At 47.0% G+C, this 13,719-nt stretch overlaps 1 protein-coding gene across 14 annotated transcripts in view; it reads right to left on the bottom strand.

The window, feature by feature from the left end:
• The window catches only part of KDM2B (lysine demethylase 2B), a 145,973-nt gene that overhangs the window by 66,116 nt on the left and 66,138 nt on the right, over positions 1-13,719 (bottom strand). For all 14 annotated transcript variants that reach the window (XM_021073426.1, XM_021073420.1, XM_021073425.1 and 11 more), the window contains one exon: positions 9,350-9,831. In XM_021073426.1, the coding sequence (XP_020929085.1) occupies positions 9,350-9,831 (482 nt within the window). The remainder of the gene's footprint in view (positions 1-9,349; positions 9,832-13,719) is intronic.

Raw genomic sequence — 13,719 nt, 5'->3', positions numbered from 1 at the left:
AAAAATAATGTTTCCTGCCCTCCCCATTTTAAAAAAAGGCTTTTCAGGAAGATGTTCCATGTTTAGCCAAAGTTTATATATATATATATATATATATACTCACACACACACATATATTATACATATATAGACATACACATACATGTATATATACATACATACATACATATATACATAGATTGGTAAATAGATAGATAAGAGGCAAGGGGACTTCCACAGGATTTTCTGCCCCCTTATTCCAATCTCAGATTGGCTGGGGGTGACAAACTCAAATTGTCTCCAGGAAACAATAGGTAAAATGAAAAATACGAACAGGCTAGAGCAACAGAGTGGTGCAGCCTATGGCAAACAAAAGACCACATGCCCCATTTCAAGAAGGTGAATGCTACTCACTTTCAAGGTACTGACTTCCCATGGGAATAAAAGGTTCACTAGCTCTCTGATTTTTCAAAACTCAAAGATCCCGAGTTTTACTGGAAACCTCTATAATTTCAATGTTACCAACTGATTTTTTTTTTTTTTAAACCACTGTAAGCCAAATCTATCTGTGGGGTGATTCAGGCCACGGGTGACCAGTTCACAAACACTGCTCTGCCAATGACTGGAAAGAATACCTGCTTGTCTTGGTTTGTTTTGAGTTTCCTTCTGTGCTGTCTCAAGGTTTCCTTGCATTTCATTATCAGACTGGGGTTGTTAACTCACAAGCATTGAAGTGAGGCCTCTATAGAGAAATGTGCAGTTACAAAAGCTAATACTGAAGGTGTAATTATTGTTAATAACTAATACAGAATGATAAATAATAATTAAAATTAATAGAGACCTCAAGTTTCCCTGAGTCTGGGAACTCACACAATACACTTCCTGAAGGAAGCCAAGCTCCTCTCCACATGTGGCTGTCAATGGCCACGAGGGGGCGCCCTGGGCTCTGTCCCCCACGGAAGTATTTTCATTAGTGTGTGACAGGCTGCAGGAAGAGGAGATTATTCTAATTGGAGATTTTCTCTCTGAGAAATAAATTGTGCTGAAGAGAATCATGTCACTGGCTTCCCTGGGCTCTGCTAGAATTTATAACACTCCCTGGGGCAGACTAGGAAGTCCGGGTGCCTGTACCAGCCCAGCATTCTAGGTTACATACACACTACCAGCCTTATGAGTAGGAAAGAAGAGGTCAGTCTTTCTAGAAAACGACTAAGGCCACCAGGCCCTTTCTGCTGGAAACTGCCCTGCTTTTGACCTAACAAGATAACCACAGACAATGGACATGCTGGGCCTCTGCTCCCCCTTATGCCAACTTCTCTCAAAGAGCTTAATCAGTTAACAATGGATTCAGGCCCCATGTTTCCCCAGGGTGGGGCATTAATAATTAGAAACTCCCTCTCTAACTGAGACTAAAAATACCAACACTGTGACAATAAAGCAGAGGCGGGCATCAGGAAAGAATCACAACCACAGGCCAGCAGAGGGAAAATAACAGCCCAGAGCAGCTCCGGCTGTTGTGGGGAACCCAGAAGGCTCAGGGGTCCCTCCTGGCCATAGGTAAGGACCCTGCATCCAGGCATCAGTACACCTTTGGTCCCTCAAGATCCCTCCCTCCACTCCAGCAGCCAACCACCATGTGCCTGCTTATAAAAACTCACCTGTACTGGGTTGAACTGTCTCTCTCAAAAAGGTTAGGTTCAAGTCCTAACCCCTGGTACCCATAAACAGGCTCTTACTTGGAAAAAGGGTCTTTGCAGATGTAATTAGTTAAGGATCTCAAGATGGTACAATCCTGGATTTAGGGTGGGCCCTAAATCCGAGGATTGGTTTGTTGTTTTTTGTTTTTGTTTTTTTTTGCTTTTTATGGCTACACCTGAAGCATATGAAGTTCCCAGCATAGGGATCAAATTGAAACTGTACCTGCCTGCCTACACCACACCCACAGTAACACTGGATCCAAGACACATCTGTGACCTACACTGCAGCTTGCAGCAATATCAGATACCTAGCCCAATGAGCAAGGCCAGGGATCGAACCCACCCCCTCATGGATAAGTAGTTGGGGTTCCACAATGGGAACTCCAACTGGTGTCTTTATAAGAGAAAGGAAAGGAGGATCTGAACAGACACACAAGGGGGCAAAAAAGGCGATAAGAAGAGAAAGGCGGAGACCGGAGTGAGACAGCCACAAGCCAAGGAATAGCAGGAAAACTAGAAGGTGGAAGAGCAAGGAAGGAAGCTCCCCTAGAATCCCAAAGGGCACAGCATGGGCAACACCTCGATTTCCCACTTCTGGCCTCTGGAACTTTCTGTTGTTTTAACCCACCAAGTTTGTGGTCATTTGTCATGGCAGTCACAGAAAACTAATATACCACAATTGCCATTATGCATCAAAAGCCCAACTGTGCTGGAGGTCTGGGCATCACACCTCATTTTGTTTTGCAAAAGAGCCAAAAAAGACCCAGGAAGGGAGACTTGGATAAACAGGTGTATTCTGAGGTTAAGACCTAATGACCCCAAGAGAGAAAAACTGTACAAACCTTCCTTTCATAGTCATGGATTTAGACCAAAATGGCCTATGGGTCTGTGGTCTTAACACTCTTACACTTGACCTTAAATGAGTCTGTTTTTACTCCACAGTGTCTGAAATAATAACACTATCAGCTCCAGTTCACTGAGCACTAAAGCCTCTGTGCTAAGGCTTTACAGGTGTCACCTAACTAAATTCCAGGAGGCATGATTTTTACTATTCCCATTTTACTGCATTCCCCCAGAGCATTCAGCCAGTTAATGGATAGCTGGGGATTCAACCTGACTCCAGAAAGCTTTGTTTTAGTTTTGGGGGTTTTTTTTGTTTGTTTTGTTTGGCTGCACCCATAGCATGAGGAAGTTCCCAGGCCTGGGATCAAACCTGTGTCACAACAGTGACAGGGCCAGATCCTTAACTCACTGCACCACAAGGGAACTCCCAGAACTTACAGTCTTAAAAGGTAACACCTCACTGAGTGATGTACTTTTTTTTTTCTTTTTTTTTTTTTTCTTTTTAGGGCCACACCCATGGCATAGGGAGGTTCCCAGGCTAGGGGTCCAATCGGAGCTGTAGCCGCCAGCCTATGCCAGAGTCACAGCAACGCCAGATCTGAGCCGCATCTGCGACCTACACCACAGCTCATGGCAACACGGGATCCACCGAGGAGGCCAGGGATCGAACCCGCAACCTCATGGTTCCTAGTCAGATACATTTCCACTGTGCCACGACGGGAACTCCTGAGTGATGTACTCTTAATTTAGGATTAATTTTTTTTTTCTATTTGTGTTTTGCTGAAATAGTATGACTGATCTTTTTAGTGCTTAATTTTTAAAAAATTAAGCAACACCTGAAAGCAGTTCCCCTGACTCTTCCATCCCCTTAGTTCCATTCTGCCCCACAATTCTAGGTGGCCCCATAATTCCCTGTAGCCCCATAATTCTATGCAGTCCCATAATTCCATGAAGTCCCACAATCTCATGCAGACCCACAATTCCAAGTGGCCTTACAAGTCCACCAGTCCCATAATTCTCCAAGGCCCCATAATTCCATGCAATAAGAAAGGTGGTTGTCTATTGTGCACAGGCACTGCCAACCCTAGCGGACACTCTGGCAGCTAGGGGAGCACAGAATCATGGAAAGAGAGCCTGGCATTATCTTAATTAACAAAGACAGCTGCAGAATCACCTTGCAAAGGTGTATCTGACAAAGATCCTACCACCTCCTATTTCAGTGGTTACTGCACACTTCAGCCCTTCACAACCTTGTAATGCATCCGGTTATTTTCAAGTCATTTGCAATTGATGTAAGGAATAGGCGCATGCCCTCCTTTCCTCCCATCGGAGGCCTCGACTCTCTTCCTGAGCTCTAGTTGAAAGCAGAAACTCCTCTAAGGAGGGACAGCATGCACGGCAACTCCCATCTAACCATGAATTACTTTGTCCATCCATTAACGGTCGCCAGTCCACAAGGGAATAGGGAAAAGGACAGGGCACTGATTTGAATTGTGCGCCCCTCAAACTTGAAGTGCATCTAAAAGCTCAGAATGTGACCTTATTGGGAAATGGCTCACACTGGATTAGACTGGGCCTTAATCCAGACTGATGCTCTTATGAAAAGAGAAGACACACAGAAACACACAGAGAAGACAGACAGTGGCAGAGACTGGAGTGATGTAGCTACAAGTCAAGGAACTCCAAGGGTTGCCGGCAACCCAGAGAAGCTGGAAGAGACGAGGCAAGATCCCGCATCCTCATGGATACTATGTCGGGTTCTTAAGCCCACTGAGCCACAAGAGGAACTCCACACTTAAAATGTATTTATAAATAAAATATCCAAAATAAGTAAATCCCTAAAGACAGAAAGCAGGCTGCGAGGAGGGAGAAGTGGGGACTGACTGCCCATGGGTACAGGGTTCTGCCTGAGGTGATGAAAAGTCCAGAACCATATAGAGGTGGTGGCTGCACAATACTGTGAATATACTTAATACCATCAGACTGTACACTTGAAAATGGTTCTAACAGAAAGTGTTTCTTTCTTGAAGATTCTAAACTGGTGGCCTAGTAAGTATAGTTAATAACGGGATGGTAAATGTTATATATATTTGACCACAATTTAAAAACCTACACTACAAATGAAAGGAAAAAAAAATATGTTTTTGATAAAAGCCAAACCCTAGCCATCTGGAGACTGACTTATTTTGGGGAATCTCTAATCCCAGGGGCTCTGGTTACCATGAGCCACAGGAACAGCAGTATCTGAGGTCCCAGAGAAAGGGAGAGAAGAAAAGAAGACATTGCCTTTTTGTAACACACGCCAAAGATCGTAACTGATCCTCATCAGGGAAGAGCCACCACTGGTCAGAAACACAAATCACTCAATCGTAGTGGGAGCAGTGAGCACTGGCTAAGAACTCTGTCCTGGACCCACATGCCTGAGCTTTTATTTCTCAGCCACTGCAAAAGAAAGCCCAGCATCTGAGAAGGGAGAACAAAGGGACCTAACGTGTGCAGCCAAGAAGCAGCTGCTCACCCTCTGTGACAATACTCTCACTCTGGAGGCCAGTTTGGGGTTCAAAAATCTCTTCTGGGTCTCCAGGGACTGGGAGGGGCTCATGGGCTGGCGAGACAACCAGGAAGTAGGTCTCCCTACTCCAGAAAAGACAATCGGTCCACTGCCCCCCTACAAGCTCCTGGTCATCCAGAATTCAGAGATGCTAGGAGAGGTTCCAGTTTTCCTGAGAATTAAGGAACCGTCCACTCAAATAGAAGCTCTTTAGCCTGGAAGGCTCTCCTCAGACAGAGCTAGATGCGAAGGCAGGGAGGTACAATTAATAAGCTAAGTGGCTAGATTATACTAAAAAGAGACATGTGACTGCTGTGGCTAGGGTCACTGCTACAGCATAGGTTCAGTCCCTGGCCCAGGACCTTCCATGTGCCACAGGTGCAGCAAAAATTAATTAAATTGAAATTAAAGTTAAAACACTTTTTAAAGAATAAAAAGGTATGTCAGCCTAATGGTAAATAAGACACTCAGAGAGGCAGTGGGGAGTTGTGGGACCTGGGGCGTCTATAACTTGCTACTCACTTCCACTGCTTGGAGCCAGTCAGGAACATAAGCCAGGATGGGCATGATATTTTATATGACTTCTGATTTTTTTTTTTTAATCTTACTCTCCTGATTTTTAATGTGGGCAAGTAATTACAGAAATATGTTCAAGAGTTCCCTGGTGCCTCAGCAGGTAAAGGACCTGGCATTGTCACTCCTGTGGCTCTGATTACTGCTATGGCATGGGTTTGCTCCCTGGCCCAGGAACTTGCTCATGCCACAGGCACGTTCCCCCCGCCAAAAAAAGACCCCCAAAACAGAAATGTGTTCAATGCAGTACAGGCCAAACGCAATGCCTTGAGCCTCTATTTGGCCCAGGGACTGTCAATTTACATTTGTCCCAGGACCCAATCCGATGCTTATTCTGTAAAGAAAGCCTGAACGGTCACCTTACAACTTTCTCCCTAAATATGAGGTGGCCTTTTCTACATCAGACAAACAGCTTTGTCTTCATGGATGAGGACACGGACTCCCCTATTGAAGAAAGAGTGTGTGGCCTTGGGCAAGTTACTTAAACTATCTGTACCTCAATTTTCTCATCTGTAAAATGGGGGTAACAGAGGTAGCACATAGGGTTGCTGGAAGGTTTAAATAAGTTTACATATGAAAAAGACCTACAACAACACACAGTAATTAAGATTCATTATCAGGGAGTTCTCAGTGTGGCACCACAGAAAAGAATCCGACTGGTATCCATGAGGATGTGCGTTTGATCCCTGGCCTTGCTCGGTGGGTTAAGGATCCATCATTGCTATGAGCTAGGTCACAGACACAGCTTGGATCCCGTGTTGCTGTGGCTGTGGTGTAGGCCAGCAGCTATAGCTCAGATTCGACCCCCAGCCTGGGAACTTCCACATGCAGTGGGTGTGGCCTTAAAAAAGCCAAAAAAAGAAAAGATTCATTACCACACACTATCATGACCTGCCTCTGAACCCACGGTAGGAGATGGGGAGGAAGGAGGCTGGGAATTTCAAATCTGTCTAAGCCCCTACGCCAGGGCTTCTTCACATTCCCACGGAGCCTAGGCTGAATCCAGCCTCAAAGGTCTATCAGGTAGGTACAGGTGAGGGATATGAGGGGCCGAGTCCTATCCCTAGAAAGAAATCTGCCTGACCCACCAGGAACCAGGAATAATGCACATAAACATACTGAAGTTACACGGGCGCTTCACAATCACAGAACATTTTCTCTTCAGGTAAATTTTCTTTTAACTCCTTCACATTTTGGAACTCTAATGCTATTAGCCATTTTATTACTGATGAAAACAGTTTGCTTTCATTCTTTAGGACTTCAGAAGAAAAAAGTAGCCACATGACACAATTCTAAGGTCTCCTTTAGGGAATTCAATATACAAAACTCTGTGCCACAAGATTAGGGTTTGTTTTTGGGGTTTTTTTCTTTTTTTGTCTTTTGAGGGCCCACCCACAGCAACATGGAGGTTCCCAGGCTAGGGGTCAAATCGAAGCTATAGCCACTGGCCTATGCTGCAGCCACAGCAATGCCAGATCCTTAACCCACTGAGGGAGGCCAGGGATCAAACCTGCATCCTCATAGATTCATTTCTGATTTGTTTCTGCTGGGCCACAAAGGGAACTCCAAGATTAGAGGTTCTTAATCAGGGGTCCAGGATGCCTGTTCAAGATGCCCTGATTTTGTACACAAAATCCAAGAGTCCAAGATGCCCTGATTTTGCACACTAAAAGTTGTGCATATAGGCGTATTTTTACAAAATTCTCAAGAGGTCTGAAACCTCCAAACAAGTCAAGAATCAATGAAATAGACCTACTTGCAAGAAAGATTTGCTTTGCAGGGCTATTCACCACAGAATTGTTTTTACCTGGCAATTTCCTAGTTATAAGATTAAAATTTGATGGCACCTCCTACAGAAAGTGAGCTCTATCTGGATTACAGAGTCTCTACACCAGCTCCCTCTGCTGGTGGTACCTGTAAGGCTACCTGATTGGGCCCATGATCACTGAGCACCTCAAGAGCAGAACAGGTCTTAATATTTCTATATCCCAGGGCCTGACACAATGTTTTCTAAACGAATAAGTGTACAAACGTACGAATTAACAAGTTCTGGGTGGAGTTTGCAGTCACCAAAGAAGAGACAACATCAGTTTCTAACCCCAGTGGGTAGCAGATTCACTTGAGAATGAGACATTGGAGAAGGAAGCCCTTCTTACACCAAAAACCCTTATGTACGCTGATACAGGAGGCAGTACCAAGAAATCATTTCCACACAGGAGCTCTGGAGGCTCCATCCCAGCTCTACCAGGAGTAGAGACCTGCTCTGTCACCTCAGACATGTCCCTTAACTTCTCTGAGCCTACCTCCTCATCGGTCAAGTGTAGATAATAAGGATACCTACCACTTGTCAGCATTGGTACCTGGCAGGTAAGTGAACAGTCAACAATTTTTTTTAAATCTTTTTAGGGCCGCACCTGTGGTCTATGGAACTTCTAAGGCTAGGGGTCTGCAGCTGCTGGCCTACACCACAGCCATAGCAATGCCAGATCTGAGCCATGTCTGCAACCTATACCACAGCTCTGCACTGCAGCTTGAGCAACATCGGATCCTTTAAACCACTGAGCGAGGCCAGGGATCAAACCCACAACCTCGTGAATGCTACTCGGATTCTTAACCCGCTGAGCCACAATGGGAACTCCTCAAAAATTGTTATGATTACTACAAGACAAGACCTGCCAGTGTATTTCCTGTTTCTTAAACACACTTCACATTTGTCCTCTGCCTAAAATGGCCTCCTCCATCCAAAGTCTCTAATACCCAACTAAAATTCCTTCTGCATAACTGCCCCAGAGTCCTGGCACCCTGGATGGCCAATGAGTGTCCCCGCTCCCTACTCCCATGCCCTAGGTACAGAAAGTGGCACTCAACCCCGCTCTCCTGATTTCTTTACCTGCTTGCTTCCTGTTCCCCATGGCCAGCACAGCAGGTGCTCAGTGAGAATTTGCTCAATAATTAGGCTCTACCTGGAAACCTCTACTTGGAATCCCACCTTAGCTGGCCCCCTAGAAGACAACCAGGATGTACAACCTGCTCACAAGAAACAGAAGCATGTTCCAGGGGGAGCCAGCCCAGAGCAGCAAGTTATCTTGACCAGGATGGAGGGGTAAGTTCCCAAAACCAACAGCACTACTGGTACACCACAGGCAAGTACTGCCTACTGCCCTTGAAGCCTCAGATTTCCAACAAGTCCTGAGAGAGAGTTCATTGTCAACTAGGGAGCCAGCTTCCTCTCAGAGATACCCCTGCTGGTCTCAACAACGGCCTCTGCTTGAACAGCCTAGATGGGCTTGCTTGGACCAAAGCCCCCTCCTTGCACGGACATACCCTCGAGACAGTCTGCACCAAGATGCCCAGAGCCAAGCTGCCCTGGGGAACCTGCGTTTTTTTTTTTAATTGGTCTTTTTAGGGCCGCACCTGCAACATGTGGAAGTTCCCAGGCTAGGGGTCGAATCGGAGCTATAGCTGCTGGCCTATACCACAGCCACAGCAACATGGGATCCAAGCTGCATCTGCGACCTACACCACAGCTTATGGCCATGCCGGATCCCCAACCCGCAGAGCAGGGTCAGGGATCAAACCCGCATCCTCATGGGTACTAGTTAGGTTCGTTCCCACTGAGCCACAAGGGGATCTCCAGGAACCTGCCTATTGAACAGAACCTGCCCAGCCCTCCTCAGCTGCCCATCCAGAGGCAACCCCTACCCACCTTCACGCCCTCCAGGAGTGCCTGGGGGTCCTCGATGCCCTCTGGGACACACTTCTTATTCTCAGGGAGGGATTCAAGTTTCTCCACCAGAGCTTTCAGGCCCTTCAGCTCAAACTCGGTGAGGTGGGTCCATTTGGCAGAGACCTCAGTGGCCGGAGAGCCGGTGGGCGTCTTGGGGTAGTCTATGGGCATCGTGGCGGACTTCACACTGTCCTCCGACTCGTTCGACAAAGTTCTTTTGAGGAACCGCATGGCAGGGGCTTTGGGCTTCTTCCCAGGGGCCTCCTGGTCCTCTGAGGGGATGCTGGTGGGCGAGGCAGGGCCATCAGTGGGTGGTTTGGGCGTCTTATCTGTGCCCTCCTCCTCTTCCTCTTCCTCTTCCTCCTTCTCCTCTTCCTGGGGCTGCTGCTCACAGGACTCTTCCTCCATCTCCAGCCAGGAATCTGATGAGAAGCCGTCTATGCTGGGCTTTCTTGGGGCATCTATGGGGTTAGGAGTAGGGAGATCACAATAAAGACTAAGATGAATTCCCCAGACTCCCTGCTGGAAGTCCCTGGAATCTGCCCCCAACACACACACACACTTTTTTGTCTTTTTAGGGCCACACCGGAGGCAAACGGAAGTTCCTAGAGCTGCAGCTGCCAGCCTATGCCACAGCCACAGCAACGCAGGATCCGAGCCTCATCTGCAGCCTGCACCGTAGCTCATGGCAATGCCAGATCCTTAACCCACTAAGCGAGGCCAGGGATTAAATCCGCGTCCTCATAGATACTAGTTGGGTTCGTTACTGCTAAGCCACAACAGGAATTCCATCTTTTGACAATTTGAATGGTCTAGGACTCCCTCAGCCTCTAGACAAGGCTGGGGTCAGGCAGACATAGCTCTGCTTCTTCCCAGCTGTGTACCCAGACAGGTCGCTTCACCTCTCTGAACACACCCAGCAGTGTATTTTTCAAAGTATAAAAATAAAGCAAAAAGACCACATACTATAAGATTCCATTCATATGAAATGTCCAGAACAAGAGGAAATCTATAGAGACAGAAAGTGTATTAGCGGCTGCTTAGGGCTAGGGGCATGGGAGTGGGGTGAGAGAAGGAGGCGGTCACTCAAGGGTATAGGGTTCCATCTGAGATGATGAAAATGTTCTGAAAACTGATGGTGCTGGAGTTCCTTGGTAGCGCAGTGGGCTAAGGATCCAGTGTTGTCACAGCTGTGGTTCCAGTTACTGTTGTGGCACGAGTTCGATCCCTAATCCGGAAATTTTCACATGCCACAGGAATGGCCAAAAGAAAAAACTGACAGTGCTGATGTTTGTACTATCTGGGAAAATGAAGTTTTTAAAACATCAGCAGGCGTTCTTGTTGTGGCACAGTGGAAACGAATCCAACTAGGAAACATGACGATGTGGGTTCTAACGCCAGCCTCACTCAGTGGGTTAAGGATCTGGTGTTGCTGTGAGCTTTGGTGTAGGCCGGAGATGCGGCTTGGCTCTAATGTTGTAGCTGTGGTGTAGGCCGGCAGTTGTAGCTCCAATTTGACCCGTAGCCTGGGAACCTCCATATACTGCGGGTGCAGCGCTAAAAAAAAAAAAATTTATCAGCAGCGAATACTTCCCCTGAAGACTCACAGTGAGAATTAAATAAGGCATCAAGGAGTGCTGTTCCTGGCACACCACTAGCACTCAAAAAAATGAGGTGTCCTTGGAGTTCCCATCGTGGCTCAGTTTAACAAATCCGACTAGGAGCCGTGAGGTTGAGGGTTCAATCCCTTGCCTCGCTCAGTGGGTTGAGGAAACAGCATTGCTGTGAGCTGTAGTGTACGTCGCAGATGTGGCTCGGATCTGGCATTGCTGTGGCTGTGGCATAGGCCAGAGGCTGCAGCTCGGATTAGGCCCCTAGCCTGGGAACCTCCACATGCCACTGGAACGGCCCTAGAAAAGGCCAAAAAAAAAAAAAAAAAAAAAAAAAAGAGTTCCTGTTGTGGCTCAGTGGTTAACGAATCTGACTAGGAACTATGAGGTTGCAGGTTCGATCCCTTGCCTCAATCAGTGGGTCAAGGATCCGGCACTGTCGTGAGCCGTGGTGTATGTAGGTCGCAGACAGGGCTTGTATCTGGCGTTGCTGTGGCTGTGGTGTAGGCCAGCAGCTACAACTCTGATTAGACCCCTAGCCTGGGAACCTCCATATGCCATGGGTGCGGCCCTAGAAAAGACAAAAAAAAAAAAAAAAAGAGGTGTCCCCAAACATCCTACTTTCTCTTTGGCTTGATGGACTAGAGAGGCATGGGGTAACTGTTTAAGAAAATTTAAGAAAAATCTGGCCATCACTGCCTTCACATTTCCTCTCAAGCCTGGAACGGAATCGGGAGCTTTCGTCTATGGCTCTAAATTTCCAAATGAGAGCAAATGACCCTCTGTTTCCTGGTCCTGGGGACTGCCACAAAATCAAGCCGAAGGTCCCCCCAAGAATGCATGGCTACTGAAACCACAGAGATTATCACACTACTTCAGAACCATTTCCCACCTCCTACCAGGCTGGAAACTTCAGAAGGGCTGGTTGTAGGGTTTTGGTATTTTTCTTTTTTCTTTTTTTTTTTTAAGGGCCGCACCTGCAGTACATGGAAGTTCTCCAGCTGGGGGTCAAATCAGTGCTGCGACCTACACCGCAGCTTGTGGCAACACCAGACCCTTAGCCCACTGAGCAAGGCCAGGGATCAAACCTGCCTCCCCACGGATACTATGTTGGGTTCTTAGCTCAATGAGCCACAATGGGAACTCCAGGTTTTGCTTTTTTGTGTTTTTTGTTTTGTTTTTGCCCTTGCTCTTTAGGGCCGCACCCATGGCACATGGAAGTTCCCAGGGTAGGGGCTGAATCAGAGCTATAGGGGCCTGCCTACACCACAGCCACAGCAACATGGGATCTGAGCCACATCTCTGACCTATAACACAGCTCACAGCAATGCTGGATTGTCAACCCACTGAATGAGGCCAGGATTCGAACCCGAATCCTCACGGATCCTGGTCAGGTTTGTTTCTGCTGAACCACAATGGGAACTCCCAGGGTTTGATATCTTTCAATGCCTGAATCATCTAACAAGAATGAGACTCATCAAAAAAAAAAAAAAAAAAAAAAAAAAAAAGAATGAAGACTCACAACATACCACCCCCTAGTTAAAACTGAATTTCCAATGAGCACTCCTCAATAAAGATGCCGGCAGAAACATTTGTTCCCTATCAAATGCCTGGTCTGAAACCCCTATAGTCAGATGGGGATTCGAGGAAAGGAAGGAAGAGGCTTACAATAAGGAAAAAAAAAGAGAGAGAATCTAAAAAATCTTGGAGATTGCAAGAAAAATCCTGCAGACCCTAAAGGAAACAGATGGATCACTAATTTCTATCCCATGATGAGAAAGATGCAGTGAATGAGGTGCAGCAGACTCTAGCATCCAGGAAAACTCCTCAGCAGTAACAGCTCAGAGGTAAAGGGGAAGAAGAACGTTCTTCCCACAGATTGCTCTTTGGGGCTGTCACAGTCAAATGCAACTTCAAGGTGGGTGTTTTTGAGTCAGGACTCAAGGACTGAGCCATTTGGGGTGATGGTGTCCCTTTAAGTAATGGCAGCAGGGCAGGGTACTGCAGCTGCGCTATAAACACTCTCTCCCTGCCTCTATCAAAACCACCCACTGCTCTGCCAAGCTTCCATCCCCAGCCTTGGTCACCCCTTCTGCTGGCTTAAAGTTTGACCTGGGTTTGGGAGAAGTGGCTGCATCTCGTAGCCCTGCTTCTATATAGATAAAACCTAACCCTCACTGCAGGAAGAAAAAAAAAAAAAATCAGTTGGTGACCAGAGATGGATTAAAAAAGACCAGGATTGGAGTTCCCACTGTGGCGTAACGGTATCAAAGGCATCTTGGGAGTGCTGGGATGCAGGTTCCACCCCTGGCCGGGCACAGTGGTTTAAGGATCTGGTGTTGTCACAGCTGCAGCTTAGATCATAACTGCAGCTCAGATCTGATCCCTGGCCTAAGAACTCCATATGCCTCTGGGGAGGCCAAAAAAGACCAGGATTCTTTGCTCTGTGGGGAGCCTCTTTCAGCCACCAAGCCAGGGACTGGGCCCTCCCAACCAACAAGGCATTCTCGTCATGGCTTGGCAGTAACAAGCCAGACTAGCATCCTTGAGGATGTGAGTTCAAGCCCTGGCCTCGCTCAGGGGATTAAAGGTCTGGCGTTGCTGTGGCTATGGTGTAGGCCAGGAGCTATAGCTCCAATTTGACCCCTAGCCTGGGAACTTCCAAATGCCATGGGTTCAGCCCTAAAAATGCAGTCAACCAGCAAGACCTGGTTGACCAAGTCAATCAACCAAGATGAC

Source organism: Sus scrofa, chromosome 14 (assembly GCF_000003025.6).
Source record: "Sus scrofa isolate TJ Tabasco breed Duroc chromosome 14, Sscrofa11.1, whole genome shotgun sequence".
NCBI lineage: Eukaryota > Metazoa > Chordata > Mammalia > Artiodactyla > Suidae > Sus > Sus scrofa.
The sequence above is the reverse complement of the archived record's forward strand: the minus strand, read 5'-3'. Positions and strand labels throughout refer to the sequence as shown.